At 49.3% G+C, this 27,820-nt stretch overlaps 11 protein-coding genes across 11 annotated transcripts; 6 read left to right on the top strand and 5 right to left on the bottom strand.

Annotated features, from left to right (window-relative positions):
* Window positions 1–152: 152 nt before the first annotated feature.
* On the bottom strand, window positions 153–3,448 carry TrAtP1_003380 (uncharacterized protein). The gene is made up of 7 exons (XM_066111857.1): window positions 3,089–3,448; window positions 2,825–3,017; window positions 1,753–2,766; window positions 1,589–1,700; window positions 1,252–1,506; window positions 776–1,197; window positions 153–707 (listed from the first exon to the last, which is right to left on the bottom strand). The coding sequence occupies exons 1-7, from the start codon at window positions 3,389–3,391 to the stop codon at window positions 175–177; spliced, it is 2,832 nt and encodes a 943-aa protein (XP_065967936.1). The 5' UTR covers window positions 3,392–3,448; the 3' UTR covers window positions 153–174.
* Window positions 3,449–4,042: 594 nt separating this feature from the next.
* TrAtP1_003379 (uncharacterized protein) lies at window positions 4,043–6,807 on the top strand (the record flags this gene model as incomplete). The annotated part of the gene is made up of 8 exons (XM_066111856.1): window positions 4,043–4,045; window positions 4,100–4,653; window positions 4,735–4,842; window positions 4,905–5,119; window positions 5,191–5,475; window positions 5,560–6,457; window positions 6,513–6,698; window positions 6,756–6,807. The coding sequence occupies 8 exons, from the start codon at window positions 4,043–4,045 to the stop codon at window positions 6,805–6,807; spliced, it is 2,301 nt and encodes a 766-aa protein (XP_065967935.1).
* A 39-nt stretch (window positions 6,808–6,846) lies between these two features.
* TrAtP1_003378 (uncharacterized protein) lies at window positions 6,847–7,215 on the top strand (the record flags this gene model as incomplete). The annotated part of the gene is made up of 3 exons (XM_066111855.1): window positions 6,847–6,963; window positions 7,054–7,143; window positions 7,195–7,215. 3 exons carry the CDS (start codon window positions 6,847–6,849, stop codon window positions 7,213–7,215), a joined length of 228 nt encoding a protein of 75 aa, XP_065967934.1.
* Window positions 7,216–8,036: 821 nt separating this feature from the next.
* TrAtP1_003377 (uncharacterized protein) lies at window positions 8,037–8,675 on the bottom strand (the record flags this gene model as incomplete). Its single annotated transcript, XM_014087872.2, has 1 exon — window positions 8,037–8,675. One exon carries the CDS (start codon window positions 8,673–8,675, stop codon window positions 8,037–8,039), a length of 639 nt encoding a protein of 212 aa, XP_013943347.2.
* A 646-nt stretch (window positions 8,676–9,321) lies between these two features.
* On the bottom strand, window positions 9,322–10,102 carry TrAtP1_003376 (uncharacterized protein; the record flags this gene model as incomplete). The annotated part of the gene is made up of 3 exons (XM_014087871.2): window positions 9,322–9,372; window positions 9,449–9,807; window positions 9,883–10,102. 3 exons carry the CDS (start codon window positions 10,100–10,102, stop codon window positions 9,322–9,324), a joined length of 630 nt encoding a protein of 209 aa, XP_013943346.2.
* A 2,310-nt stretch (window positions 10,103–12,412) lies between these two features.
* On the top strand, window positions 12,413–14,263 carry TrAtP1_003375 (uncharacterized protein; the record flags this gene model as incomplete). The annotated part of the gene is made up of 1 exon (XM_014087870.2): window positions 12,413–14,263. One exon carries the CDS (start codon window positions 12,413–12,415, stop codon window positions 14,261–14,263), a length of 1,851 nt encoding a protein of 616 aa, XP_013943345.2.
* A 2,018-nt stretch (window positions 14,264–16,281) lies between these two features.
* TrAtP1_003374 (uncharacterized protein) lies at window positions 16,282–18,276 on the top strand (the record flags this gene model as incomplete). Its single annotated transcript, XM_014087869.2, has 1 exon — window positions 16,282–18,276. One exon carries the CDS (start codon window positions 16,282–16,284, stop codon window positions 18,274–18,276), a length of 1,995 nt encoding a protein of 664 aa, XP_013943344.2.
* A 258-nt stretch (window positions 18,277–18,534) lies between these two features.
* TrAtP1_003373 (uncharacterized protein) lies at window positions 18,535–19,584 on the bottom strand. Its single transcript, XM_014087868.2, has 3 exons — window positions 19,348–19,584; window positions 19,275–19,295; window positions 18,535–19,215 (listed from the first exon to the last, which is right to left on the bottom strand). The coding sequence occupies exons 1-3, from the start codon at window positions 19,392–19,394 to the stop codon at window positions 18,606–18,608; spliced, it is 678 nt and encodes a 225-aa protein (XP_013943343.2). The 5' UTR covers window positions 19,395–19,584; the 3' UTR covers window positions 18,535–18,605.
* Window positions 19,585–19,648: 64 nt separating this feature from the next.
* On the bottom strand, window positions 19,649–22,463 carry TrAtP1_003372 (uncharacterized protein). Its single transcript, XM_014087867.2, has 2 exons — window positions 22,156–22,463; window positions 19,649–22,072 (listed from the first exon to the last, which is right to left on the bottom strand). Exon 2 carries the CDS (start codon window positions 20,954–20,956, stop codon window positions 19,748–19,750), a length of 1,209 nt encoding a protein of 402 aa, XP_013943342.2. The 5' UTR covers window positions 20,957–22,072; window positions 22,156–22,463; the 3' UTR covers window positions 19,649–19,747.
* A 425-nt stretch (window positions 22,464–22,888) lies between these two features.
* TrAtP1_003371 (uncharacterized protein) lies at window positions 22,889–24,654 on the top strand. Its single transcript, XM_014087866.2, has 2 exons — window positions 22,889–23,337; window positions 23,443–24,654. The coding sequence occupies exons 1-2, from the start codon at window positions 23,079–23,081 to the stop codon at window positions 24,261–24,263; spliced, it is 1,080 nt and encodes a 359-aa protein (XP_013943341.2). The 5' UTR covers window positions 22,889–23,078; the 3' UTR covers window positions 24,264–24,654.
* Window positions 24,655–25,047: 393 nt separating this feature from the next.
* TrAtP1_003370 (uncharacterized protein) lies at window positions 25,048–27,036 on the top strand. Its single transcript, XM_066111854.1, has 3 exons — window positions 25,048–25,204; window positions 25,263–25,987; window positions 26,038–27,036. Exons 1-3 carry the CDS (start codon window positions 25,197–25,199, stop codon window positions 26,811–26,813), a joined length of 1,509 nt encoding a protein of 502 aa, XP_065967933.1. The 5' UTR covers window positions 25,048–25,196; the 3' UTR covers window positions 26,814–27,036.
* The last annotated feature ends 784 nt before the right edge of the window (window positions 27,037–27,820 follow it).

Raw genomic sequence — 27,820 nt, 5'->3', positions numbered from 1 at the left:
TCCTCAGAGATCCAAGGACCCTTCTCCTCATTAGTGGGATTGTATAAAGCCTCAGCACGCTTCAATGTTTGGACGTCAAGGTCTGTTACATAAGACTTGCCGTTAGATAATTTCATGTGGACCTCGAGATCAGTAGAGAACGTCCAATCATCCTCGTCATGGCGTCGAGGGCCGTCAAAAGCAGGGCTGCCCCCCCTTCTTCATTTTCATCTGGCTATTGTTGAACCCCCAAGAGGGAGGATAGTCGCGGCGCTTGGAAGAAAGGGGAACACCGCCACGGGAGGCCTCGGCGTGGATATCTTGCTGTAAAGAGGGAGAGAGAACAGTTGGTTGCACTCGTTTCCTGATCGACGTTCGCGGGGCTGCTTGGTTGCTTTGAACATGGACTTCTTTGATGTGGCCCTTTAAAGACCCGGCGGAGCTAAAGACAGGATAATGGCAACCTGGAAAGTGGCATATATGCTTTCGATGGTCTGCTTCATGGAGCATGAGATCCTTGGCACTGTTGAAACCGAACACGGCATGACGGCACGACCAAATTCGACATGTGAACGCTGATGTCCTAAAGTTCTGTTTAAATCTTTCAAATTCGTGGAAGTTGACGCCCGGGAAGGTCGAAAAGTTAAGCAACTCGCGAATTGTCGTCTGGTATCTCTCCTTCAAAAAGGGTATGCCTCTTGCCTTGGTGTTGTTGGCGGTGATGTCTTCTAAATTCATATTATATCGTTAGACACATAATTTGAAGAGCTTGATTGGTGACTAGTATAGTATGTACCGTCATCGTTTAGTATTTTTCTATCCCTCTCCAAGAGCACGGTTTGGATTGTGCTATACAAAGGGTAATGTTTCTGGCGTAGATCAGTTAGAAGCGCATTTGGTGGGTCGTTTCCTTTGGCCAAATCATTTGGTTCTATGACTCCGAATTGTTCTGCCAAACAACAAGATAAGAAGAAAAGTTCCGACTTGAAAAAGAGATCTTGATCAAGTTCAAGGTGCTCCAGAATGCAGTCAATCCAAAATTCAGTGGCGTACGCGTGGAAGCCAAAGACGCTACGAAGGACCCTCAGCGCTCTATCAGTCTCTGAATACGAAGACGCAAAGACTTTCTGGCTAGCCAAAAGGCAGCGGACGGTAGCTAGGCCATGTCGCTTTAGTGAATCGCTTGCTGTAATAGACAATGCAGAGCTTTGTAGAAAACTGTCCAAAATCAGCAACCCGCATTTGCAAAAGTTAGATCGATTAGTAGCCTACTCTCTGACCGATACATGAAGGAAGAAGTAAGATGAATCAATCCGCATCTGGATTAGAGGCTGGCACATATCGAGAATGTAAGCAGGGGCTGGCTCGGTGACTTGTTCATCTCCAGCGTCAAATGCCAAAGCAGAAAGAAGCTCGGGAGAACGAAGTGGCCGCTTGGCAAATGCTATCCAACTTAAAACAGAAATAAGCCTCTGTACAGATCTCTCATCAAGACTGGCCATAATTTTTGACAGCAGACGCTCAAAACTAGGAAGATGAATAAAGTTAGATGGCAGATAACTCGCACAGGGGAAAAGGGGTTTTTGGCAGGGTATACTGGTTCACTCACATCTCGCCAAGTTCTTGAGGAAAGCTATTGGCGGCCTCTAGAAACTCATTACGGTTATAAAACATGTTGCCCTTCATATATTCTATAACAAGCTTTGCCCATAGAAACATGCCTAACAACAGCTGGCATTAGCAAGTACAAAAGAAACAAAGCAGTAAACTTACCGTCCGCTTTTTGGGTGATCTGAGACGCCACTGCAGTTACATCATTATCAGTGATGCGGAATTGAGAGCGCTGCGGCTGCATTCCACTTATTCTCTGAAAGGAATAGTCTCTGATAGCTTCATCGACGTTTTTCTTTTCATTCAATAACGATACTTGGTGCTTCTTCTTGACAGCTTTAGTAATTACGGGCGTCATCTGTGTGCATAAAAGCACCTTGATGATAGTAGATCCAGATGATGAGGCTGTAGCGATGAGTTTTTCTAGCGTTTTTGCAACGTTGGTTGCCGTACTTTCATCACATTCATTTAGCCCATCGATGACAATATGAAGAGTTTTTGGCTGAGACGTTGAAGAACCAAGAGTTTCGACCAAGAGGCGTAAGAGTTGGTCAAGAATTGAGCGATTTGGAATCTTCTTCTCTACTAGGAACCAGTTGTATGAAAGTGTTATGAGCTCAGGATCCAGCCGCATGATTTGTATCATCAAAGACACCATGATGTGGTTATAGTCAGTTGATTCGGGGTAGATGTATGTGCAATAATGTATCGCTACCAGATATTTTGAAGACCGGAGGAAAGTTCCAATTTGTGTCGCCAAGATGCTTTTCCCACTTCCAACAGAGCCGTGAAGCACCACAAATTGGGTATCGCTACTGCCCTCTAGCCACGATCGAATTTTCGGTTGTTGAAGTATCCAATGGCCGGATCCAGGATTTTGATCTGCTTCCGCTGCAAGATTATCAAATATTTTAATCTGATGTGTCTCATCAATCCTGAGGAAATTCAGAATGGCTTGAAACTCAACACTGGTTTGCTCTTCTTCTTCTCTCTTGAACTTGACTGCTTCTTGCTGTCTCCAAACCTCTAGTTTCTCTCTCATGCTTTTGGCCTCTAATATATTAGCGGCATTGGCGGTTTTATCAATGAGATCTTCATGTGCCTTTAAGTCGGCAAAGATGTTATCGAACCGCCTTTGGAAGCGGCCCCATGAAGTGGCGAAAAGTCGCTGCCAAGCTAAACAGCGCTCAATTATTAGTTTGGGCTTGCCACAGAACGCGGTATTCACTTTTACCATTTCGTCGGATAAACCTGTAGGCTTCTCCATGAAACTTGAGAATATCAGAATAATAGACAGCCAGAGCTTTTTGGACTTCTTTGTTGTCTGCGAAAGAAGAATCGAATATACTGAATCGGGCCAACGGTTCTGCGAGTCGGTGATAGATCTGAATGATGGATTCGAACGCTTTTATATAATCAGAAGATATCTGTACGTTGGATTTCCATCTGTCAGTATCTTGTCAACCATGCTCCGTTCCGGCTATATGCATGTACATACTTCCAAGACAAGCTTTATTGGTGCCCAAATCCATGGCAGATATGGCGTTCCGTTGCATAAAACCTCAATTGTGTGCGAATAGCGCTCCAAGCCTCTAAACAAAGGCGCAAGCCTTCTCATGTTTCGTAATGATTGACTTGCTGCAAGCTGTTTTTCAACCTTTAATGCAGCTTGTTCAACGTCACTGAGTGTCAGGTGTTCTAGCCGCATTCTGTCAGGTATGGTGAGTATTCTTTTGAGGTCCTCGAATGCATCTCGCATCGTGCGGTCAGCTTCTGGACACATTCCTCTATTGAAAGGCATCTTAAGGCATTCAAGTGCTGCAAGACGACCAGTAGAGAGAGGCTGACACGGTCTGTTGCGCAGACTCCGGGCACCGAGAAGCGGTACAAGTCTATTTAAACACGACAAGAAGAAATCTTGAAAGCGCTGCAACAAGTTTTTTTACAAGCTGATATCGCGCGCACCAGCTTCTGGGAGGCTGTGCTTATGCCATGCATGCGCATGTATTGTATTGGCTATCAGCTGTCCACGTCGCTGCAGGCTTTCGGTAAGGCGAACAGGACCTATTACTTCCACGTACATACAATCATTAATATACGTACACAAGCCCCATCTCTAAAAACATTGCTTGCATGTAATTCTTTTTGTATGCGAGCAATCTCGACGTATTGCTATTCGGTTTGCCTCCACTCTAATAGAATGGAATCCAATCTGAACGAGTCTTATACACTAAAGAGGCAGCAACCCGATTCTTTTGGTTCCAACCATGACCTACAGCGCCCGCGCAAAAGAGCAGCGGTCTTTGAGACAACAAATTACATACACTCTGCCAGCACGGTTTTTCCTCATGACCTGTGGACCGTCGATGAATCGAGACTGTCTTGTACAGAGGACTCCCGTACTGGCTATAGTGAGGTAGCCTTCAATGAAGATCAAATTGTGTGTTTCGGTATGGTGCGTAGTAGCCAATTATCCAACCTCATTCTGCATTATTAACATCAGAATTAGATAGGAGGTATAAGCGGCGGTGTAAGCGGAGCGTATCGGCTCAAGAGTTCGCCGACTCATGGTTTTACAGTCGAATTAGACAACTCTCACGGATTTCACTGCATTAGTGATGCTTCGATCAGAGGCAAAATAGACTTGGACTTTATCAACATTACGAATGCATGCCGCGAAAACGAAGATCTTACGCTACAAATTATATGCTATGTAGATGCCATTCGGCCATCTATAGCGCCGCTTTCTACACCATGCCGGCTGGATATGATTCTCTTCGGGCCTTATAGCCTCTTCGAGGATGTAGGCAGCTTTTTCGAAGAATACAACCTTTACCTTCAAGATCCTGTCGGCTGCTCACAGAATGTCTTATACCGAAACCCACACAAATTATCGACCGAGTCCGAGCTTGACATTTGGACCTTTACTCTTGACGAGGATTTTGCAGCGCCAGTTAGCGTGGAGCATGCGCAGACTCGTTTAGATTCAATCGATATACTGAACTCTCAGCAAGATTGGGCCGAGACGAAACAGCCTGGTTCAATTCGAACAAGGATGCAAAGGTGATGGACCCAACAACTTCCCTTGCTTCAGATCTCTCTTCTCACTTCTCCTCGTCAATCTAACGTGTCGATATTGAATAGCCATCAGTTACAAGCGTTAACATTCATGCTCCAGCGAGAGCAAGGCTGGGCTTGGGACGGAAGCAGAGCAGACATATGGGAGCTTTATCCCGAGACTACTGGCTCTTAGTTAGTTCTTTCTAGCACCACATTCACTTGAGTGATCTCCGATTAACTCATTTCTAAACTAGTTTTGTCAACAAAGTATCGGATTCGGTTCAAACGGAGACGCCACCGCAGTTTTACGGTGGCATCATAGCAGACCCGATGGGCCTGGGCAAAACATTATCTATGATGGCTTTAATTGCCTCCGATTTGCTCTTCGATCCAAATGACCCGAGCTCCCTTACTGGGGCTGCCGCTGAAGATTCGACTGGGTGCACACTGATTGTCGTACCGCCTCCTCGTAAGTACAGCCGCCAATGACTAGGTTTCTCATATTACTCTGATCCTCACTGACATTTTTGTTTACTTCAGTTCTTGGCTCTTGGGAAGAGCAGTTAAATCAGTGGGATTTCCATAGGAATAATTATACACAGCTTGGTATGGAGCTAACCAAAGCCATTAGGCATATCTTCCCCAACAGCATTCCCTATCGCCGGCATCACGGAAATTCTCGCTTAATGGCTGAATCTGATCTTACAGACACATTGGTCGTCCTGACTACCTATCACACTGTGTCTTCAGACGGGAAAAGTGCATCCGGCAAGCCATCATCACTCTTGTTCAGCACAAAGTGGCGAAGAATCATTCTAGATGAAGGTTCGTCGCATCTACACTCCCACATTTAGTCTACATATAAAACCATTTAGCTTGAAGAAAGAGAGTAATGCTAATTTAAATTAGCTCACTTCATTCGAAACAGCAACTCAAAAATGGCCCGCGCCGTATGTGCCTTGGACTCAGTCTCGCGATGGGCTGTAACGGGCACACCTATACAGAATAGGCTCGGCGATCTCACGGCCCTGCTCAAATTCCTTCAAGTGTATCCCTATTCAGATGAAGACAAGTTTAACACAGACATCTCTCAACTATGGAAGATCGGAAAAGTAGAAGAAGCAGAGAAGCGCCTGAAACGACTTGCTAGCTGCATCCTTTTGCGGCGCCCAAAGTCTACCATCCAGCTCCCCCCAAGACATGACTTGCAGCAGTTTGTGGAATTATCTCCGGCAGAGAGAGAATTATACCATACGACCAAGATGCATACCATGTCTCACATGGAACAAGCGCTGGCTACTGGTGGCAAGCTTAATGGAACACACTCATATGCCAATATGCTGCAGAGAATCGAAGCAATGCGCATGATTTGCAACCTTGGTGTGCATTACAAGATGCGATACGACCTTGAGACGTTCAACGAACAAGTATCGCAAGAATGGAATGAAGTGGCAGCTCAGCGGATGTTCAACATATACCGTGGGATTAACAGCATCCAATGCCGCCTCTGCCTTTGTCCCGCTGATTCAACAGATGATACTTTTTACGAAGCGAGACAGTCTACTATATCGCTGTTCTCCCAGTGCCTGGAATTTGTCTGCTCCTCGTGTGTATCTGTACACACAAATTCAATCACTCTACCGTCTTGCTCGCATGCAAACCCCTGCTCTATTGCATCCATATCGACCCAAATATTCGAGACTGACGATTCTTGTAACATGACATTCAACCACCTCGGGGCTGACCTACCAACCAAGGTGTCCATGTTAATCAGTGACTTACAAACCCAGCCTTATAATACAAAATGGTTTGGTACCCCTACACCTGGATGATTTCTGGACGTTGAGCTGACAAACGAGTAGTGTCGTATTTTCTTCATGGCGAACTACTCTCGACATCATCGAAGTTGGCCTGAAACAGTCATGCATACCTTGCTTACGATTCGACGGCAAGGTAGCGCAGAAAGACAGACAAAATGTAATCAAAAGATTTCGTGAGGATCCAACCATGCGAGTTCTCCTGTTGACACTATCGTGTGGCGCTGTTGGGTGAGTGTAATGAGTCAAATACCGTTTCTAGCCCACTCTAACGCCCTCTCTTAATAGCCTTACACTAACCGAGGCTTCGAGAGCTTATCTGATGGAGCCTCACTGGTAATTTCACTTGTTCGATGACGATGCGGAGAGCCGTATTAAAATGCATCTATTTAGGAATCCAACGCTAGAAGACCAGGCACTGGCTCGAATTCACCGTATCGGGCAAACTAAAGAAGTAACCACTGTTCGGTTCATTGTACGAGATTCTTTCGAGGAGGTACGTATTGAAGTTATCATGTACTTCGAATACATTCTACAAATACCTACCTCGTTCTTATATATGTACTCACTGGTCGTTATAATATAGAGAGTGGTAGAATTACAGCAGTCCAAGGCTGATCTCGCCTCCGTCATAAACCTCCAGAATGAGAACAACGGAACTCGACGTCCACTAGAAGTAAGCACCCCAACGTTCTGGCTGTAATACTCCTCCATTAACTTTATACAGCTGCTAAAAGCGCTCATATGAAATCCGCAATCCCATCTTGAGCGCCTAAAGATACATCGGCCATGGCTAGGCACAAAGCCCAGTCCAAGTGAATAAGCTTAGATTGGCGACCCCTAGTCCAAAACACCATCCAGGGGGGCCTGCGAGGCGCGGTCTCACGAAATGTCCGAATATTCCATCTTCCTTCCGGTGCAGCCGAAAAAATTACAAATCCGTTGGAAAGGCGTATCATGGACCCGAAAACAGGCAGGAGGTTTCGTATTGTCAAGTTGTTTCTCATTAGCATGTATTTCTTTTGTTTGTACATGCAGGTACTCACGTTGTACTTTGATACAACAAGCCTCCTTTCTAAACTTCAATATTACCCACTGATTCGTCATCGTTATCAAAGTAACACCGACCGAGATTTAAAAATAGCATCTAGGCAGTATCAGAGGGTACCTGGCCCGAAGATAAGGATCGATCATGTGTTCAAGTTTACGGGTACGGCTTCACAAGTGGAAAGCATCTTACAAGCCATTTGAGTCATAATCCACCTAAGAATTATATTCTGGAAAGCAAGTTAGAAGCCATTTGAGTCATAATCCACCTAAAAATTATATTCTGCAACGCCTCTTCCCCATTCTAAATCCAGCCGAAGAATAAATCTGAGAGATAAATTGCATCTTTACTACATTCTCCCCTCTTCCAATGTTGCCCCTACTGTTTTGCCCCAAATTTCCGCCTCCGTCCAGTACATAGAAAAGCAAAAAAAAAAGCCAAACTCCCCACCGTCCCATTAAATTGCCTCCCAAAATAAATAAATAAACCTGTATCGTAGAGTCCATACGCGTAATCCTGCTTTAGACCATCAAGACCCATCCGGCAATGGCAACAGCCACAGCGCCCATCACCGGAGCGGCAGTCGTAGATACGCCGTTCACGGGCCCGTTGAGAGGCGGCGGCGTCTTGCTAGGAGTCAAGCGGCCCTTGGAGGTCGTAGAGGTCGTAGAGCTCATAGTTGTTTCTTCCCTTTGAGTGGACGTTGGCACGGTGCCGTTCTTCGATGGTTCAGCAGAGCTCGACATCTTGGCACTGCTGGTGGTAGTTTGTGGAACTGGCGCAGCAGTCACAGACGGACAACCACTGCTGCAAGAAGAAACGGACTTGGTAACAGTCTTATAGACTGAATCTGTCTCGGTGACTTCCAGTCGGGTAAACGGCGGTGGATAGGGTAAAATAGAGGCTATTTGGGTAAGTTCAACGCTGGTGGCAGTAGCAGCAGGGACAGTAACAGAGGTGGTCACGGTAACTGTCACCAAATGCTGCCGCATGAAAGAGACCCAGAGCGAGTAGAAGCGAGAATCATCGAACGTTGAAGTCGCTGTTGCCACGGTCTTGCTGCCGCTGAACATGGTCTTGACGTATCCGCCATCTGGGTCCGCATGGACGAACGGAGAGCCGATAACGAGGCCCAAGGCTACCAAAGAGAGAGAGCGCATGGTTGAAGACTGTTGTTGTTTGTTTGAAGTAGAAGAATGAGGGGATCTGTTTGTCTGATTTCAAGACGAGATGCAAAACAAATTGAATCGAAGAATGGAATCCCTCTCAACAGAAGGAATCACTCCAATTTATACATCTTCCAAACAAACTCAACGCTCCATTTATTTGGGTACTCGATCAACTTGCTTTAAATCTCAACGCCACATATCGCGTACCAGCGAGTTTGGCTGAGCCATACGGAAGTATGTATCTTGTTAAAACGAGGCTGCCGCGAACGGATCGTCACATGTGCATTAGCCACCGCCTCGCAACCTTGATGTAGCCGATCACCTTGAGAGTCTCTGAGTATGTACCCGTAGGAAAAGAAACCGGTATTTGCATGTCTTCAAATCCAATCGTTGTCCTTGAAAACTATCGCTGATAAACAATAAACCTTATTTGTGGATGGAACCATAGAACAAATATGCTCGCTATTTTGTATAGGATACCCATTGCCCCGCTACTCCCAGCCTTCCAGCCCTAAACTTTTTTTCCTATGTTTTTTTTTTTTCTTTCTTGATCTTTCGTATTTGTGCTGTACTTCCTGTTGCCTAAGCTCATATTGATGCGAACCCCAAAACGCCGTGTGTAGTCCGAAGGGAACAATTACTCTGCTTCCGGAATGTCTGAAAAGAAGCTGAATCGCATTCGGTGGCTCTGATGTGAAGAATTAGTTTTTGATTCGCATTGTCACGAGACTTTGGCTTCTATGCAAGCCATGGACTGTACTTACGAATGGTAGCTTCGGAATCACAACGGCGAGTGTAGCGAGGAAGTTGATGACGAAATAAGTCGAGTCGTAGTGCGTGTAATGTGTGCTAATTAGGAACAGCACGATGGGGACGCTCAGCAGGAATTTCTTGGTGGGCGTGTACTGGGCTCCGTTGTCGATCTGCTCCCACATGTTGAGGTTGTCAAAGGCACCGCCATTGAAGTCGAAGGGAATGCCGCGGACGTAGTGAAACATGATGTAGGAGCCAACCATGTACGTCATGTTGGTCAGCGTCCACGAGGCCTCCTGAGAGCTGCCCGGGATAACGTCGTAGAGGATCTTGAGAGTAGCGATGATGACGATGTGGATAGTCCAAGCCCCTGTCGACGCACACGGCACGTTAGAATCAGCCACCAAGCATTGACGGGTAGGGTGCAAAAGTCAAGTCGACATACCCTTTTGATTTGTCCAGTTGGCATTCACGTTTGGAACAACGGCCTGGTCGCTCATCTGCTCGAGCGTCTCGAGGGGCTCGTGGTAGACCTGGAGGATGCTGCTAGACCTCCTCCGGCGGCCACCGGCGCTTCGATCGTTCATGTCGAGGAATCGGCTGCTGGCGGGCTTTGCGCCGGCGTCGAGAGTCTGTGAGGATGGCGGGAGGCAAGTGGACGGCATGGCTGGCGGCTTTTTGTGCTGATGATTATGCGTCGAATGCTGCTTCAAGGCACCTCGCACGCACGGAGTACGACGCGCAATTCTAGGCCGGTGCTTAGGTAATTGGGGGGCTGCAGTAATCTGCACCAGCTTGGTAGGCAGGTACTTGGCGCCGCTCGTCTCCAGAGAGGCCGCGGAGGTAGAGCGCAAGCGCGGCTGACAGGTCTCAAGGAACACCTTTCTCCAAAAGTGGCCAATTGTTGGCTGGCTTGAAGTCCGAGTGGAGTCGAGAGAGCGAATACGAATCTGTCCAGTTCCTTGGATGGCAGCAGTCACACGATTTGACGATTTTCGGCGGTATCAACCGTATAGGTGTCTTTTGGGGGTACTTGTAGGTCCGAATCGACAGCGCCGAACAGGTAGATACTTGTACGTTGGTGGCATGCAATATGGAGTGCTCACGCAATCGCGGAAAGGCGGCGCATTACGCGCATTATATGCAGAGGGGCAAGACACTGGCCTTGACTTCCTCGAGCCCCTCGCCGCAAGCCCTAGATTCTTTTCGCTTAAACATCGTCCTGAGGGAACTTGGAGACGCATCTGAGCGGTGGCACGGACTGGACAGGACAGGCTGGACAGCGCAGCACCGGCTGACGACGTTTCTGGCCGGGATCAGGTTGTGGAAGCTGTGGAGACACCCTGGAAAGGGGCGCCGCAGTACCTGCAGGAACAGGAGATAACAGCCGACGACAGCAAATTGAAGCTGCTTGACGGCCAAGGCTAATGCATGCCAACATCTATAGCGGCAGCGCGCAGAGCCAACAGCGCAAAGGACCGTTTAGCCGGCATTGAGAGTTGAAAGCCGGCCATGTTCTTGAACAATCGTGTAAGAACATGGAAGAACAAGTATCTACAAGCGCAATCATTGAGGTTTCACACATGACACTGATTATACCACAGATTCCTTCTCTAGGTAGTATCTACTGTAACGATCCATGCCATAGATGGAGCTCCGTATCCCCTATGCACATGCCCATCATCTAATCTAGCCGCCATCCGGGGATCTGAGAAAAGTCATCTGGCTAGTACGAGGTAGATATGAGAGCACTAACTCTTCTAGAAAGGTCGTACTTGTAACAACGTTAGATTGCTGGGCCCCTTCCCTTGGCTCTATGGAGATAGAGGTAGATACCTGTTACGGGGTTTGGGGTACAGCCACAAACACCAAAGGAGATGGCCTGCATCTTCAACTTCCAGAAGGCTGCTTCATCATTTCGGCGACAGGGATTGTCTGTTATTAACGGTGTCAAATGATCCAAATACGCCACTTGAGCTCCGCACAATATCTTCAAGGACTCGGTTAATGGCTTTCCCACACATGGTTGACCAGGAAGACGCTGTATCATTCGGGAGCTGCTTCCTATATCATGCCTAGTCCGTCATATACGACGGAGAGCCACGTGCATTTATTGCTTGTATTTATTTTTAGGAGATGCATTATTAAATCTTCAGGCTAGTCCAAGCAGATTCATGCCAGAGCCTTTAATTGGTGCTTTTGCAATCGACGGCTCCTATCAGGGACGTGATTTCGGGCTTTCTCGCTTATCTCATCTATGACCCAAATAGTGCCCAGAAAGGAGTATCTAAGACTACGAGCACTTGGACACTACCACTCTGCATTGTCAAGTAGCAGCAGCATTGCGAATCTATTTTCCCCAAATGACTGCGTGTAGTTATAGTTCTTCAAGAGCTCGTTTGGAAACGCCTTCTCAAGACGTTAAGATTGGTACTCCATCTTCTAGCGCGCCCTTCTGCACTTCTGCACTACAGCGTACCTGATAGCATAATGGCTAAACTTCGGACGAAAATGGACCGCAATTTACCGCTTACATTTTTTTTTTTGGTTATCGCCCAAAGATTAGCAGCCCATCTTCGATTCAATTGGATCTCGCGATCCCTCAACTTGACAACTGCAGAGAAATTTAGTGGCTCAAAGCCCTGGCTTCGATCAGTGAATTGCTGAGCTCTTACTGCCTAGACAACAATTGCATCGATGAGATAGTCCCGTTCGGGAGTTTCAGCACCTTCCTGCTTGCTAGCCTCGCGCTATCCGCGTCTGGATTTTTGGAGAATATCAAACTCAAAAGCAGTAATCTCTCCACCATATGCCAACGAATAGCCTGTTTTGAGAGGCCACAGTATATCTGCGTTCCATCTTATCATTGCAAGTTACAGGCAGATGCATTGATGAGAGATTGAGTGCTTCAGACGACCAGGCTCTCACGTCGCTACGTTTAAAGACCCTGGCTTAGCCCAGCCTCATCCAACGCCATGGCTGCAACTCAGTCAAATTCAGGGGACTTCATCAGCCTTCTGAGTAGCGAGGATGAGCGCCCCTTGCCAAAGAAAAGGAGATCCCCAAACGACAGCCTGGCTAGCAACGATGGGCCAAATGCTTCTACAGAACGCTCCAAGCGTGCTCGGATAAGCTCAGCCTCTGCTGATAGCATCACAGGCGCCAAGGTGTCCGAAGAAGGAGAAATTGATGAGGATTTTGAGGGTGAGGTCTATACACCTGATACAGGTAGCGAGGGGAAGAGATCAGGGGACTCTGCATCGGGCGCCGTCTTTCTTCCCAGAGAACCCCCAGTCTATACAAACGACTCGCTATCCCTTCAACTGCCGGTGTTTTCACAGCAAAGGGAGGGCTCATGGCCTGTAAGGTTCAAGGAATGGGTGCAGCTTCTGTATACGACCAACTCATCGCAGGCTGCTGAGCTTACACCTACATTAATTCGAGCTGCTTACGCTCAGTACATCGATATTCACAGCAGATTGAAGTCGAACAAAAAGCGCAGTGCGAAGCTGGGCGCTGATAGCTTTGAAGACGCATCTCTAGCACAGTTGCTGGCATCTCTTCGGCCAGCGGCTGCGCACACACAGCAAACGGCAAACGGCTTGACTGAGCCTCAGGGCCAGGCAGGCGTGTCTGACCAGCTGCAAACGCCCGACAACAAGAACGATCAGCCCACTGTCAGCGATGGCCAGCCTGATGAATCGGCAGCACAAGCCAGCGGTGTTTTCGTCGTCGATGTGAACCCACAACCTCTGCCTTCAAACGCGCAAAGGCAGCAGCCAGAACCCCAGCCTACCAAAAACGCCATGCCCCCTCGAGAAGGCGTTCCGTCGGGCGATGACGCCCTGCAGCAGCAGCATCGATACTTTCCTTCGGCTGCTGATCCATCCACCATGTGCTTGCTCTGCGGACGAGAAGGCCACACTGCAGACAGCTGCACGAACGACTCGTGCAAGTTTTGCGGGAAAAACGACCATTGGGATTATTCGTGCACGTCCATCAAACTCAGATGTCGTAAATGCAACCAGCTTGGCCACAAAGCTACCTCCTGTACGGAGAAGCTGGCCCTTACCAAGCAAGAAGGGCTCGCGTGTAGCTATTGTAGCTCATCCGACCATCTAGAGACTGATTGCACAGAGATTTGGCGGTCATTCCATCCTGAAACGGGAACGATCAAGACTGTCACCGCTTTACCAGCATCATGTTCTCTTTGCGGCAGCGCCAAGCACTATTCCGGCGACTGCAGACAGAGAGGAGATTCCGCGCCAAATCCAACCTGGTCTTTGGCAAACAAGAGTCAATACATCGACCCGACATGCGGCTCATTTGCGATTTCCAGTGTTGCGGAGCCTGTATCAAACCAACAGTCCGACCTGAGAATCCGCGGCCACGCTTCCCGTGCCAACACTGTCCACTACTCTGAGGGCGAGGACTCTGACGATGTGGAATTCCTGGGTCATCGAGCTGCACCGAAACCAGTGCGGACAGGCCGAATTACCGTGTCGACCAACCTCCATGCCCCCAATGGAAGCCAGCAGCCTCCTCTTCCACCTGGCCCACCGCCTCCTTTGCCGCCACACTCGTCGAATAGGCGTCCACCAGGCACAGCAAGACAAGCCTATTCACAAGGACAAGTCGGATCTTCGCTTCCTGCCAGACCACCAGTGTCTTCAGGGGTTTATAGCAATGTACCGCCCCCGCCCCCCGCGCCTGGAAGAGGGGGACGAGGCGGTGGACGAGGTGATAGAGGTGGACGAGGTGGTCGAGGCGGTAGAGGAGGGAGCAGAGGCTACCGAGGAGGGAAGTTCAGGGGTGGTAAATATTGAGGTGGCATATTAACCCAATGACAGTGGAATGTCGCGATACACAAGGAAATCTGAGGATAAAACGATTTGCAAACATAGAGATTCTTTTAGGATGACGAATGAACCAAGCAGGTGTTGGACATGTTGATACGCTCTTGCATTATAGTCTTTTCATTCTAAAGGCAAAGGTTCCATGGGGACAGCGGTACTGTCCAATCTAATAGACAATCACCCGATGATAGGCGTCAGGAGCTCAACGATGTATGTAGAACAGATAGAACAAACGTATGAGACAGCTCATTTGGAGAAGATGGAGAGCATATGTGACGGAGGTGCACAAGCTTATCTCCCGCAAGTCCTCGCGTGGAGACGCTGCATGTCTCAGTGTGCCTGGATATCGAAAGACCAGCACGACCTTGCTTATACCACTGCTTTGCCAGACGTCGTATTCAATCAATAGGGAGTATCTAGAGCACTAAGTAGTATGAAGATCATCATTCAGATCAAATCATATCTTGACTTTCCTTCCAATCATTGCTTCATGGTAGTGTTACTTTGAAGTGAGCAACCAGCCATCTCAAGCTCACCGCGATGGAGACGCCTTCACGATTTCACCGGAAGAGAGCGAATGGGGGGTCAATAGGCGATGAACATCTGGTTCACCGCGCCACGGGGCTGGGGAAAGCGGATATTTAGTGGATTGGCACCATAGGACGTGGCTAGCGGGTTGGGCTAGCATGGCATGAGAATTAGATGCGATTCTGCCAATTCCTTGCCGTGTTGGGCATGAAAATCGGAAACGTTGGGATGAAAAGACGAGACGATTTTGAACGGCCCAAGAGAGGCCTAAGTTTTATGGTGTGAGATGAAACACATTGACGTGGCTACGGGATCTTTTGTGAAAATGTGTTGTAGCGAATTGTTGGTGTGATGCAATCAATATCAAGTTCTCGTTTATGGGTACTCGTAGGTGGAGAGAGGCAATTCGTAGATGTAAGCAAGTGCCCGAGTTCTGTAGGCGCTTCTCGGCTCACAATCACGCCTATGCTTCACGTCAGGCTATTTGGCCTTATACGCGTGTAACTGAAGTCGTGTCGTGTCGGAAGCCACCATCGACACAACGAGAACAAACATGGAAGTCAAATTGACCTAAACTTGACGGTAAAAAAAAATCACCAACCCTTGTCCCACGCTTATGCACCCCCGACACCATCGCCAATCCACTGGCTGGCCAGAAACACCAAAGCCATGAGACAATCCCTGCAACCCGCTGTCCAACTAGGTGTGATTTTGCTGGCGCGGCCTTCTGACGCGGACACGAGTTTGCCTGGGTGTTTTTATGGTCGCGAGAAAAAAATTGGGCTCTAACAATATTTTTTTTTTCTTATGTGTGTTATGGTGGTGAGTCATTGGCCAGTTGTTGCTGAAGCCGGCGACTTTGGCGATGCAGGGAGCTGCAGGATGATTGGAGCGCGGAAGAGGGAAGCCGGCACTACGGAGAAAAAAAAAGCTGAATTTTTTAATTTAATCCTTGTATACTCAATTCTAGTGGATGAGCGGTGTCCAAGGAGTATATCGTGAAAAGTGGTGGCTTGGGGAGGGTTATATGCCTAATGCTTGGCTTTGGGAGAGGGACGAGGTTAGGGTTGTGGGAGAATATATACAGCCTGGGGACGCGATCCGGAATCCTTTTCGTAATCTTCCTGGATTGATCAGGGAACTATACTGTGGGAATACTGGATTGTATTCTATATCTTGCGTTTTGATTTAAAAAAAATAATAATAATTAAGAAAGACTTCAAACATTGAAGCCTCCAGCTTCCATCCCATTGGAAGCCTCTCGCCTCTCAATATCACAGCTGTTTGATACCTCCCCGGTACTTCACAGCTTCTTCATTTCCATCTCCCGCGCTGTCATCTTTTCAAACCAAGGCTCCAGCCATAGCAATTGCCAAATATATCTCCCCAAAGCACTTGAAACATACACCAACTGCAGCCATTGGTCAAAAGTCTATCACCCCCCACGACATGACACAGATATGGCTTCCACTGAACAACTTTTCATCGCCACGCTGAGGAGCGGCCACATCAGAGACATGCTCTTTACACATCTGTCCATTTCAGACATCTGCGCTGTCCGCAAGGCCTCATCTGCTTGCTGCAACTTGGTCACCAAGAGCCTCTTCACTCGCATCCATGTTACCTTCACGCCCAACACTTTCACGAGGCCCTCGCGCATTGCTGCACTGAGTCGAATTGGCCATCACATTGAGCACTTGACCTTTTGCTTTGCTCACTCGGATGCAACATTTCTCCCGCCACTGATCCATCCGAAGACGGGAGAGGAGATTACCTTTTTGTATAAGCCGCTCACCACCATGGAGTCGGCACTTACACGACGGCCCAAGTACGCCAACACTGAGCTAGGAGAGATACTGACCCAGCAATATCCTCCTCTGTTCCATGCCGCCACCAATGTCCCCAGCTTCCTATATGCCATGGGGTATATCCCCAACATGAGGCATCTGACCATTCGTTGCCCCGGCCAAGACCCCCGAGAGAGGTACAGAAGAGACATTGTCGACTATGCCCTCATCAGCCTACGCATAGCTATTGAACGCACGCCGATGCTGAAGCTTAATAAGCTGTCTCTCTCATCACTCCATCCCGCTGCCTTCAACTGCCTCAAATTCATCAATGGCATAGGCAGCCTCCCCTCGGCCAATCGTAGATGGCAGCAAATCAAAAAGTTACACATCACCGTCGAGTCATGGGACTTTTACGGCCCTTGCCCCGGCCTTGACCATCTCAAAGTCCTCGACGACTACATCCGCTGCTTCTCCCAACGACTAGACAAATTCACTTTTGCCTGGATCGGTGCCAAAGGACCGTGTCCCATTGCCTTGTCCGCTGACCCCCTGTTCGCGCCGCCTCGCAGTTCTAAGAAGCTCTTCCACGAGATCACGTCCCAAATGTCTCCTCTACCCGCGCGACCGCTCCGGTCTCCCATGCATTTCCCCAAGCTGCGCTATCTGCAGATTCGTAATGCCGCCATGAACTCTCCCCAGCTGAAGAGCTTGATTGCTTCCCACCAAAAGACGGTTAAGCAGTTTGGCTTTGAGAACGTCGTCCTCACCAATAACGGTAGCTGGGACGAAGCATTGGCATCCGTGACGAAGGGTCATGACTGGTCTAGAAGCAGCGCTGCAGCACCTTTGGAGTACTTGTCTTCTCCTGTAGCTAGCATAAGCGAAGAGGGACTGCCCAGTCCAAGTGCAGCAGCTGAGGCTGCTAGCAGAGAGCTGTTGGGTTTGAACTTGGGCCTTGGTGGTCTTACTTTGGATGATAATGCGAGGAATGCAGTATCAGGACTTGAAAACGACTTTGAAGGGCCAAGAGAGTCAGATACTAGTGTTTCTACAAATGCCACGAGAAAACGTGTTCGTCGACACCACAGAAAGCATTCCAAGGAAGAGAAAAAAGAGCATGCCCCTGAATATCCGTCTCCGCTTTCACCTCCCTTATCCTCTCACAGTCACAAATCCTCTTCCCCCGTACACGGCAAAAAACCATCAAAGCTGCGTTTCAGTCTCTCTACCGACTCCAGCCAAATAGCCTACTCCACCATTCCCGAACCGCTGTCCATCACATCTCCCATCATCCCCTCTTCGCCCCAGCCAGTCCTGCTCCAACCGGCCACCTACTCTCCCTACTCCCCTCGTCAGACCGGTCCTAACGAGGGAATGTCAAGCATACAACGCAATTTAGAAAAAGAAGAAAACCACCGCCGCTTCGCCGAAGACGCGGACGCCAGAGCAAACGCCTTGCAGAAAGCCAAAGAAGCCGTGTTGGCGAAACTCAGCAAGGAGTTTTATGATGCGAAGAATAAGAATAAAAAGGCAGATGCAGCTTCTGCACGTCGATGTATGAATGCGAGAGATGTGAACGGATGCGGCAGAGATGGGTTGATGGAGGATTGGAGAGCAATGGATAGCAGGAGCGCGATGGTGCCCTTGATTTATAGCCCTTCCTAGAAAAAGGGGTGAGGGTAATGGATGGTAATTGCTATGATGATACGACGATATGATATTGGGTAACGGTTCGGCATTTCTTTTCTTCTTTTCTTCTTTCCTTCTTATACCATTCGTTTATGCGCTTTTCCTTGATGTATCTTTTGTGTACTGATAGCCGGATGGAGGATGCCTTTGTACACTACGGTCATGACACTCTTTTACAAGTAATTCTTAGTGTTTTAGTATTAGTATAATACAACTCTACTCACCACAATTTGTGACTATTGAATAATATAATTCCAATGTATTTACTAACTCGTATTTTCGCAGAATACAGATACAATCATCAATCAAGTGCTCTCCTTGGCAATCCTCTCCAACGCCTTCAAATACTCCTCAGTCTCCTTTGACCCCGTCAGCGTGATATCCCTCTTCTTCCCTTCAATCGCAACCACCGGCACCGCATCTACATCTCTCCTAATCTCGCTCAACTTGGCCTGCACTTCATTCAGACCCAACTCCTTATCCAACACAACCTTTTTCGCTTCCTCCTCCGAAATGCCCGCTTCTACGCAAGACGCTATCAACATCTCATCCTCTGAAGGATGCAGCCCTTGCTCGAAATACCGCGCGTAAAGGGCGTCAACCAGCTTGTTGGCCACCTCAGAGCCCTTGGCTTGCTGAAAGTAGTGGATTACGCGATGTGCGTCAAAGGTATTTCCCATGGCGCCGTCGAATCTGAAATCTATGCCCACCGGCTCGGCACGCCTGCGTAGCTGCGACTGAAAGGCGGCCTCTGCCTCGACTATGCCTTTGTGCTTGTGTTCAAAGTACCATTCTTTCCTGTTGACTGAGCCTGATGGGAAGCTAGGACTGAGCTGGTAGGGTTCGAAATGCAGGGTGTAAGTGATGGAGGAGGATGCAGGAGAGGAGCGGAATTGGGTGAGGGCCCGATCCAGCCTGTTGATTTGTTAGTGAACAGATGTACTTTAAGTATATATTGGCCGCTCAGGCCCTACTTTTTCTTGGCTATATATGTCCTATACGCAATCAGTATTGATTTGTAAGGGTTTATAAACGAGGACCGCATACCAGGGACACACTGTATCTAGTGTAAATGTAATCTGTGCCTGATACATTCTGATCAATGCATATAGTACTTGGTAATCTTAACAGTAAGTTTTCATAAACCGCGTAACTAAATCTTTAATTTACAAAAGGTAGAATGAAAGCAGACGAGTAAAGTCTCAAACATCAATCTTCATTAGTACTGACTAAGGATTGCGGAGAGCCCGGCAACCGGGCGGATGGAATACGGAGGGGTTCGCCTTGAACACCGAGGCATGCATTACAAATTACATCACTAACGAGGCTAGATCAATTCGAGAAAATTCATTTGTCAAAAATTTCCATTGCCAGTCAACAAAGTAAATCAAGAAGAGTAAAACAAGAAAAATGCTGGAAGAGGATCTTAGTCATAAGATAGCCGATGCTAGTCAAACGTAACCTTGGTTCCCGTAGGCTCGACTAAGCCACCCGTGAGACGAGCCACAGCAATGTCCTCTGCAGCCTTGAATGGCGCAGGCTCTGATGACTTGGCTCCTCTGCTGTCGTCTCTCTCGCCCGGCCTGCTTCTCCTGGGAGGTCTTGACGTATCGTCCGCCCTCTTGGGAGCATCCTTGCCGAACCTCTTCTTGTATCGCACCCGATCATCCTCGGCCAACTCGAGCTTCAGTTCCCGGCCCAGCATGCGGTTCACCCACCACTTTCTCGTCTTGAACTGCTTCTGGTTTGCGCTTGGCTTGTCCTTTTTGTCCTTGTTATCCTCATCCTCTGCTTCGTCATCGCTCTTCTCGTCACGGAAGTCGTCCTCGGTTTCCACCCGTTCCTTGATCTTGACGAAGCCCTTGACGGCCCAGGCGGCGGCTTCAGGCTCCTTGAACTTGACCCAGCCATATCCCTTGCATTTTCCCGAGTCCTCAAACGTAGCCAGCTTGGCCCACTCAATCTCTCCGCACTTTTCAAAGTTCCTGATCAAGTCGTCTTCGGTCACCTTGAAGCTGAGATTGCCAACGAAAACCTTTCGGCTGGCGTTTGGGTCTTGATCGGTCTTTGCATCTGATTTCCCTTCTGACTTTCCGGTTGTAGCCTCGGGTTCCTTCTCCTTGGCGGGGCGGCCCTCGAACGATTTAGAGTCCTTGATGAGCAGCTTGCGGCCCGTCAAGTCGGTTTCTGAGAGCGCAATGGCTGCTACCTTGGCGCCGATATCTGCAAAGTCCACGTAGGCGAATCCCTTGTTCGCAGGCTTCTCATCCTTGCGCCGGTTAGCGTCCTTGACTGTAGGCAGCTTCACCCTCGTAATCGATTCCTCGGTGATGACGCCTCCAGCGTTGTCTATTAACCATGTGCGAAGCTCCGCCCCGGTCAGCCTGAACGGCAGGTTGCCAATCCAGACTCCATGCTCGGATCGGACCTTGTCCTTGCCATCCTTTGTTTCGTCTTTGTCCTCCTTCTCGTCGTCGCTTGAGGGCTTGGTCGGCAATGCCTTTCCCTTTTTGAGGGCACGGCGCGCTCGCTTTGACGGTGGCTCTGGTGCGTTTACATCGACTTCAATTTCCTCGACATCGGCCTTTCGCTTGATAGAAGTGGCCGCGCTGTCCACCTCGGCCAATTGAGGCGTTTCTGTTTCTGTGGCTGCCATTATGAGGAGGTTGTTGACGGAATAAGAACCCAGCTTCTATGTGTATCGACGTACCCAGTATCACGGAATCGGTATGCCAGCAGAAATTTTTTTGGGCCTGTCCAGAAACTCATAATCGATAAGGCGATAAGTACCCGAGCTTAAGTGGGGTAGAGCCAAGCAGGAGGCTAATGCCAATATGCTATGCTCCGAGAAGCAAAAAAGAGCCAATCCAGCGCCAAAAGGATGTTGTGCCACGACTATGCACGCCATTGCTGCTGCTTTTATCCGGCGGCCATCTGGAAACCAACACCATCCCATAAGCATACATAAGCATAGGGCAGGATTCGCGCCACACACTCTCGCCGTGTCACGCCAGGCCACCGCAGGCTCCTGAATGGTCGAGGCCACGAAGTGGCGCATGGCCACGTCTTTGCCCGGCATTAGCGTGACACGCACGTTGGAAAAGGTTTCCATTGATATGACAGCAAGAAGGGAAAAATGTGGGAGAGGCACAAGGAGACAAGTGATTCGTAGGAGCTACCGAATGCGGGCTGAGTCGTGTACCTTGCTGTTGACTTGTCTTTAAGCACGGCTGCATTAACACGCTCCAACTCCACATTGACATCAACCCGCAGCTTGTACCGTGCAGACCATGGGAAAGCCTGGACCGGCGATTGACTCTGTCTATTTTGAGGGCTGGGACGTGCGCACCAAGATGAGATGTGCAAACTGCTTTTGTTTGCAGTCGCAATGGCACCGGCCAGGCGTTTGTGCGAGGGACTCTTTGTTAAAAAGCATGTTTTGCTTTCCATGCCCCTTGGACCATGGAGTTTATGAGATGCCGCCGCAAGGAGTGCAGGAGTTGAGCCGTATTGGACCGGGTCTAGCTCTGCAGGTGGGCTGCGCACTTAGTCGCAGAGGCGAAATGATATGACTCTGGCTCCCTTGCCGTGCTCGATGCATTGACGTTGCTGCTGCTTGGACTGGACCGGCTACGAATGGCCCTGCTCGTACAGGTCTCCTGCAGCAGAAACAGGCCGTGGCAGTGGTCGTGGCAGCACGTATTACGGAGCACCAGCTCCGTCTATGCAGCCGCCTGTGCGAGGATCGATTGTTCAGTTGTCGTGCTTTGAACTGTAGCGGGATCAGTACCTAGGCACGGCGTAGCGGTGGTCTACTAGCAGTATCGAGCTCAATCAATGCCTACATGTACTGACCTAGTGAGAATCGGACGTTAGTAGCCTCCCACGCCCAAGGTCAAGGCTCGCCATGCGGCTTTCCGAGCAAACAGACAGATCGGGATCCGCAAGAGGCCCTCCTTGCCTTGCGCTATGAAACTTTTCCCTTGCACAGCTCAGGCACGCTGCAGGGTCAAGGCGCTGTAGCGCCGGAGAGAAAGCGACAAGGCCTGCAAGAGGACAAGAGACAGAGGGATGGGAGACATGGAGAGACTCTAGGCAACACAGTGGTAAGCGAGCTCCCTCGAGACGCGATCAGCTGAAACGATCAAATTGGCCCATTGAAGGTTCAATCTTTGCACTTAGCTGCCGTGAAAGCTGTAGCGTCTCCATCCTCGTACATACGGCGCGCAGCGCAGTGCTGGCGCTCTTCTGCTAGTGCCGTTGCAGCCCAACCGGCCAACCAGCTGCCGGCTCACCCGCTGAGCCCGCTGAGGCTTACGCTCTGGCACTGACTGACGTAAAAGCGCACCCGCGCCGAATGAGCCTACGTGCGACCGTCTTGCAGCGGGCAGCGGCGCTGTGCCCTGGGGCGCCATGGGCCTGTAGCAGCCCGGCAGGCCTCCGCTAGCAGCCCGCCGCGACGCAGCGCAGCGAACGCTACGGCAGCCGTCACGTGTCCGGTGCGCTGTGGCGACCCCAGAGGCCGCTAGTAGCAGGTTCTGCCATCCCTGGAACGCAACCTGACCAGCTGCGAGTCTCCGCATCCTTTAAACTGCTACCCACTCGCTCACAACAACTCAACTTCTGCCCTTGCACTGGCCGGGCACCCATGCAGAGGCCCCGTTGACCGCTCTCTGGCTCTTTATTCCACTGCAGTAGCCCGTCACATCTTTTTCTCGCCGGTCTCTTTCTCCTCTTTCCACTCTGTTCCCTCGCCCCTCCCATCCGGACGGTGATGAATGCGGCCCTTGGGATCGACTAGCGTGGCGGATATCGTAAAAATACAAATATTCTATCCTGGACAGGCCATCGAGACACGACCATCCATCCACCTCCATCACCAGCGCCCCGGCCATCCTGTTTCAGACGGCGACAGTCGGTACTCACAGCATCGCACGGTCGCTCGACGCTCTGCTGTCACGATGAATGTGCTGCTGTCGCCGCAGTTACCAGTTTTCCCTCACCAGCACGAAAACTTGCATCTTTCCCAGCGAAACCGTGAGTTGACACTTGCATCCGTCTTGCCGCTCATTTTCTTTGTCCATCTATAATACTCGCATAATCCTTGACCCAACATCCCCTCGGCTGACACTTATCCTGCAGTCTCCTCGATTCACAACATGAGCAGCCGGAAACGAAAGGCCGACGAAGATGGAGACGAAAACATGTCACCCATGAGCTCCCCTGCCGTATCCTCCCGGCCCCTCATCCGCCCGTCGAAAAAATTCAGATCCAACGACTTGATCGGCAGACCCCTCTCTCTACCGCGGCTCTTGGAAACCCTCGACACAAATCAGCTGCGAACAGTTTTGGAACGCATCTGCGAGCGCCATCCGGATATTGGGCAGGAAGTGGTCTCAGGGGCGCCCCGACCTACCGTTGACTCGGCAATGAACGTGCTATATGGTTATCAAGAGAGACTGAATGCCGCCGCTCCATACGGGGACAGCAGCGCGGAATATACATATGACCGAGTTAGGAGTCACATCGTCGCCTTGATCGATGCACTCTCCGATTTCACTCCCCAGTTTCTTCCACCGATCGAGACCCAGCCCACCAAATCCCTGGAATTCCTTGATGGTGCAACCAGATTCATTCACAGCCTTCCAAATTGGCAGCCACAGACTTACCGCCATCACAAAGACAACGCATACGAGGACATCTCCAAGGCATGGGCTCTAGTCATTAATGAAGCAGCGAAGCGGGGCGGTGGATTTAATCTGCATTCCGATGGATGGGACCAAAAACTGGCTCGACATAACGAACAATCCGGAGGACGACTAGCAACAGCCATTACAGCCATGTCAAATAGCGTTGGCTGGATGGGATCGAATGAGAATGGGGGCTCGTTAGAGCAAGGCTCCATTCTCAGCCAGCTCGTATCGGGAGCATATGGGTCGCCAGTTAGGGTCGGACCTTGGTAAACGCTGCTATATAATATACGGAGAGCGGCTAGACCACTGCATTTTTTTTTCTTCTTCTCTCGTCAGTCCGGCCGCCACCCGTGGCGGCCTTAGAGCAAGCTACGACGCTTTTATTCTCATCACGACAAAATCTTTCTCCAGCATCAACGGGTTATCATAGACTTCGGCACTCATTTTTCCTTGCGCACAACTTTGGCTGGTTTGGCGTTTACTTCTTTCTTTTGTAATTTGATATCCTTTCTTTATTCATCGAGTGGCGGTAGGGATTCTTCAGTGTGGCATTTTTCTGGCTTATTGGTATTTGTACTGGTACGGACACAGCATCATCTGTAAATATTTGAGATTAAAAAAAATTTCCCATAGTCCTATATCAGTAAAACAGGCGTAGATCAATCTCTCTGTCTCCTTGCTCACTCTGTAAATCTCCAGCTAAAAACTAATTCTGCTAATGACTTAAACGACTAGCCTCGCAGTCTACTAGGCCTGGTGAACAGAAGCTGGAGCCCCGGAATCTCAATTCTTCATCTCGTAAAACCTGGTGAATAAACCGCTCAAAGCTGACGACGCAGTGAAGCTCTTTTAGCCGTACACTACCTACCTAGTTGGTGTTAGAGGCGCTTAACGACATGCTAGTAGAGGTCAGGCGGACTGGATGGCGGTTGAGCTGAGGCTTCTTGGTGGTTGCAAAATCTCGGGTACGTACCTGCGTCTTGACAGGTCACGTGCTCTCCTGTTTTCCCATTAAACAGAACGCGCTTATTGCTAAGCTACCAACGCGACGTATCGTGAATGAAAGCCTAACACGTCCGTTTAAGCATTCAAAGATTCCAGATACCCAGGTACGGCTGCTCTTGTAAGATTGAGAGCTATCTGGACTTGTCGTATTATTTCCAGCTTTTTGAGCAGATGCCAGAGTGATCTCGGCCGCCCTCCATGCCTGCGTATGTCCTCTCTCACTCATATTATCGTAGCCGATAAGTCGTTAATAACATGCTACAGTCCGGGCGATCAACACCAAGCGTGGGCCAACCCTTTCGAAGAAGCCAAGCCCCACGTATCAGAATGGACGGCCAAGGAGATTGCCACAATCTCGTCTCGGCTTGATAAACAGCTGGGACCCGAATACATCTCGTCACGCGCTGGCCCTGGCGGTACCCGGGTCCATTATCTCACTGCCGAAAAGGTGATTGGCCTTGCCAACGAAGTTTTTGGCTTCAACGGATGGTCGTCTTCGATACAAAATATCCAAGTCGATTTTGCCGACGAAAATCCCCAGACACAACGCGTGAGCATCGGATTATCCGTCATCGTTCGGGTCACTCTCCGAAATGGCACCTACCACGAGGACGTTGGTTACGGCTCCATAGAGAACGCAAAGGGGAAAGCAATGGCCTTTGAAAAGGCAAAAAAGGAGGGAACGACGGATGCTTTGAAACGGACGCTGAGGAACTTCGGCAATGTGTTGGGCAACTGCATTTACGACCAAGACTACGTTAAGCAGGTTACCAAGATCAAGACTCAGCCAAACAAGAAGTTTGATCCGGATAACCTTCATCGACATTCGGATTTTGTGAAAAGGGAGCCTACAAAGGACATAACCATGAATAATGCGAACAACAACGGGGCCAAGAGTGGTGCTCCTGCCGCCGCCACTACTGCTCCCACCTCCGCTGCTACAGGATTCAAACCAGAGCCCATGGACTCGTTTGATGACTTCTTAGGGGGTATGCTGTCCTCAGACGGCTTTGAAGAAATCGAGGCTGAATATCTATAGAACTTGACGAGGCGGATTTTTGCGTACCAGGGGAAGGCCACCCAGATGAGATTGTACTTCCCAGCGCTGCCAACCCATCCCACGACAAGCCGGCTGGACAAACGGCAAAGCCTATACTAGGAAACAACATGAATCGCCCGCCGCAGCCGCAACCGTATACTCCAAGACAAGGACAGCCGCAACGACCGCAGAATGCCCCTCAGAATGCCCCTCAGAATGCCCCGCAAGCCAAAGATTCTCCAATGGCACCTCCTCAGCAGCCACCTCCAGGGGAACCAGTGGCATTCTTCTCGGCGAGAGCTACACTTGATCCAAACCAATCCAACGGCAACCAACATCAACAAAAGCAACTCTTCAATCCCAAAGCTGAAAGCCCTTCTATACGAAAAACACCTGGAATCGATCACACATCGTCTAAGCCCGTGGCGAGAAACGGCCAGCATGTCCCTCCGGCTAATAGCCAGGCGCAGTCTGCGACGCCAAGTGGTAACACAGGAGGCTTTACGTCACTGCGGCAATCAATCAGCAGCTCTCAAGCCAAGACCGGTTCAATGAACATATCACTAGACCAAGCGCGCAGACTAGGGGCGCCGGGTGGTCTAGGCAGTCCTCTTGCGAATCGAGGTCAATATAAGCCTCCGACGATGAAGCGAACTCTCCCAGCTGAAGGAAATGGAACTAATGGAGCAAGATCTCCGTTGGTTGATATCCCGACGAATGCAACGAATGCTAATGACGGAGACGGCTTGGATGCGAAGAGACAAAAGGTGGCATAGATGCCTAGCAGAGCATAAAATGGTTCAAATATGAAGAAAGGAGCATGGAGTTTGGAGTTTATATGGGCCATGATGGCATATTTTCTTATGGTGCGGCATCTAGAGATTTTACAAGTGCCAGATTTCAAGGGGTGGTCAGACAATCGACTCACACTGAGATGAATGTAATCTAAGCGTTATTTCAACTTTGACCTCTGATGTATTTGCCAAAAGGAGACTCATATGACACGTGTTGGGCTTTTGCGATTTTGAGATGTTGTTGAAGCTCAAGTCAATGTAATGTACAGTTTCTACGTCCACATCTACGATTATAAATGGAATATGTACGTAACACCCCAGTTGCCGGAGTCGATCATGTTTGACTTTGACAGCCTTTTTTTTTTCTGGCTTTAAATCACAACTCGTGCCACTTTCGCCATATCCCCCATATAGTCACTCATATCTCTGGCGAGGTGAGATACCGATCCAGGGCTCGTCTTCATTCTTCACGCTGCCAATTGCTATTACAAAATCACTACAGCTTTCCAAATGAGAGTCGATTTTGGAATAGACGTAGGCAGATATCTCATCCTGACTATAGGTCTAAAAATGTGCCGGAGAGCGTCCCATTTCATCCGTAGTAGATAAGCGAGAGGCATGTGAGAAAAAGTATCGTTGCGTAATGCAAGGACATGTCGGAAGATGAAGTGGTAACTCGGAGTTGCTCGTCTTGTCTATGCAGCCGTCTTGCTTCGCCAGCTCGCCAGAGTTTCTGGATCCTGCAGAATCTCTTCTTCTTTTTTGTTGTTGTGGAAGCGACAAAAGTTGTCGTCATGGTGGTTGGAATAGTCTTGAATGGTGACTTCTTTTGCTGTGCTGTTTCCCAGGTGTATGATGGGATGGAGGTGCCGAGGAATTCTTGGAGTCTAAGTGTGTCTACTTTGTTGAGCTGCGTGATGATGCAATAATGGAGGAGAGATGTTGTTGGGAGCCAAGGTCGAATGAAGAAGAATATATAAATTATAGGA

This window comes from Trichoderma atroviride, chromosome 2 (genome assembly GCF_020647795.1).
Source record: "Trichoderma atroviride chromosome 2, complete sequence".
In the NCBI taxonomy this organism is placed as follows: domain Eukaryota; kingdom Fungi; phylum Ascomycota; class Sordariomycetes; order Hypocreales; family Hypocreaceae; genus Trichoderma; species Trichoderma atroviride.
This window is presented reverse-complemented; position numbering and strand designations above follow the sequence as displayed.

Excerpts from the sequence above, each read along its gene's own strand:
- TrAtP1_003380 (XM_066111857.1), bottom strand. The coding sequence starts at position 3,391 with ATGCCTTTCAATAGAGGAATGTGTCCAGAAGCTGACCGCACGATGCGA. Across the intron at positions 1,701-1,752 it reads GATCACCCAAAAAGCGGACG|GCATGTTTCTATGGGCAAAG; the intron begins GTAAGTTTACTG and ends AGCTGTTGTTAG. Across the intron at positions 1,507-1,588 it reads CCTCAAGAACTTGGCGAGAT|TTTTGAGCGTCTGCTGTCAA; the intron begins GTGAGTGAACCA and ends TCATCTTCCTAG.
- TrAtP1_003373 (XM_014087868.2), bottom strand. The coding sequence starts at position 19,394 with ATGTATCAGGCACAGATTACATTTACACTAGATACAGTGTGTCCCTG. Across the intron at positions 19,296-19,347 it reads CTAGATACAGTGTGTCCCTG|GACATATATAGCCAAGAAAA; the intron begins GTATGCGGTCCT and ends GATTGCGTATAG. Across the intron at positions 19,216-19,274 it reads ACATATATAGCCAAGAAAAA|GCTGGATCGGGCCCTCACCC; the intron begins GTAGGGCCTGAG and ends ACAAATCAACAG.
- TrAtP1_003372 (XM_014087867.2), bottom strand. The coding sequence starts at position 20,956 with ATGGCAGCCACAGAAACAGAAACGCCTCAATTGGCCGAGGTGGACAGC.
- TrAtP1_003371 (XM_014087866.2), top strand. The coding sequence starts at position 23,079 with ATGCGGCCCTTGGGATCGACTAGCGTGGCGGATATCGTAAAAATACAA. Across the intron at positions 23,338-23,442 it reads GCATCTTTCCCAGCGAAACC|TCTCCTCGATTCACAACATG; the intron begins GTGAGTTGACAC and ends CTTATCCTGCAG.
- TrAtP1_003370 (XM_066111854.1), top strand. Across the intron at positions 25,988-26,037 it reads GTTTGATGACTTCTTAGGGG|AACTTGACGAGGCGGATTTT; the intron begins GTATGCTGTCCT and ends GAATATCTATAG.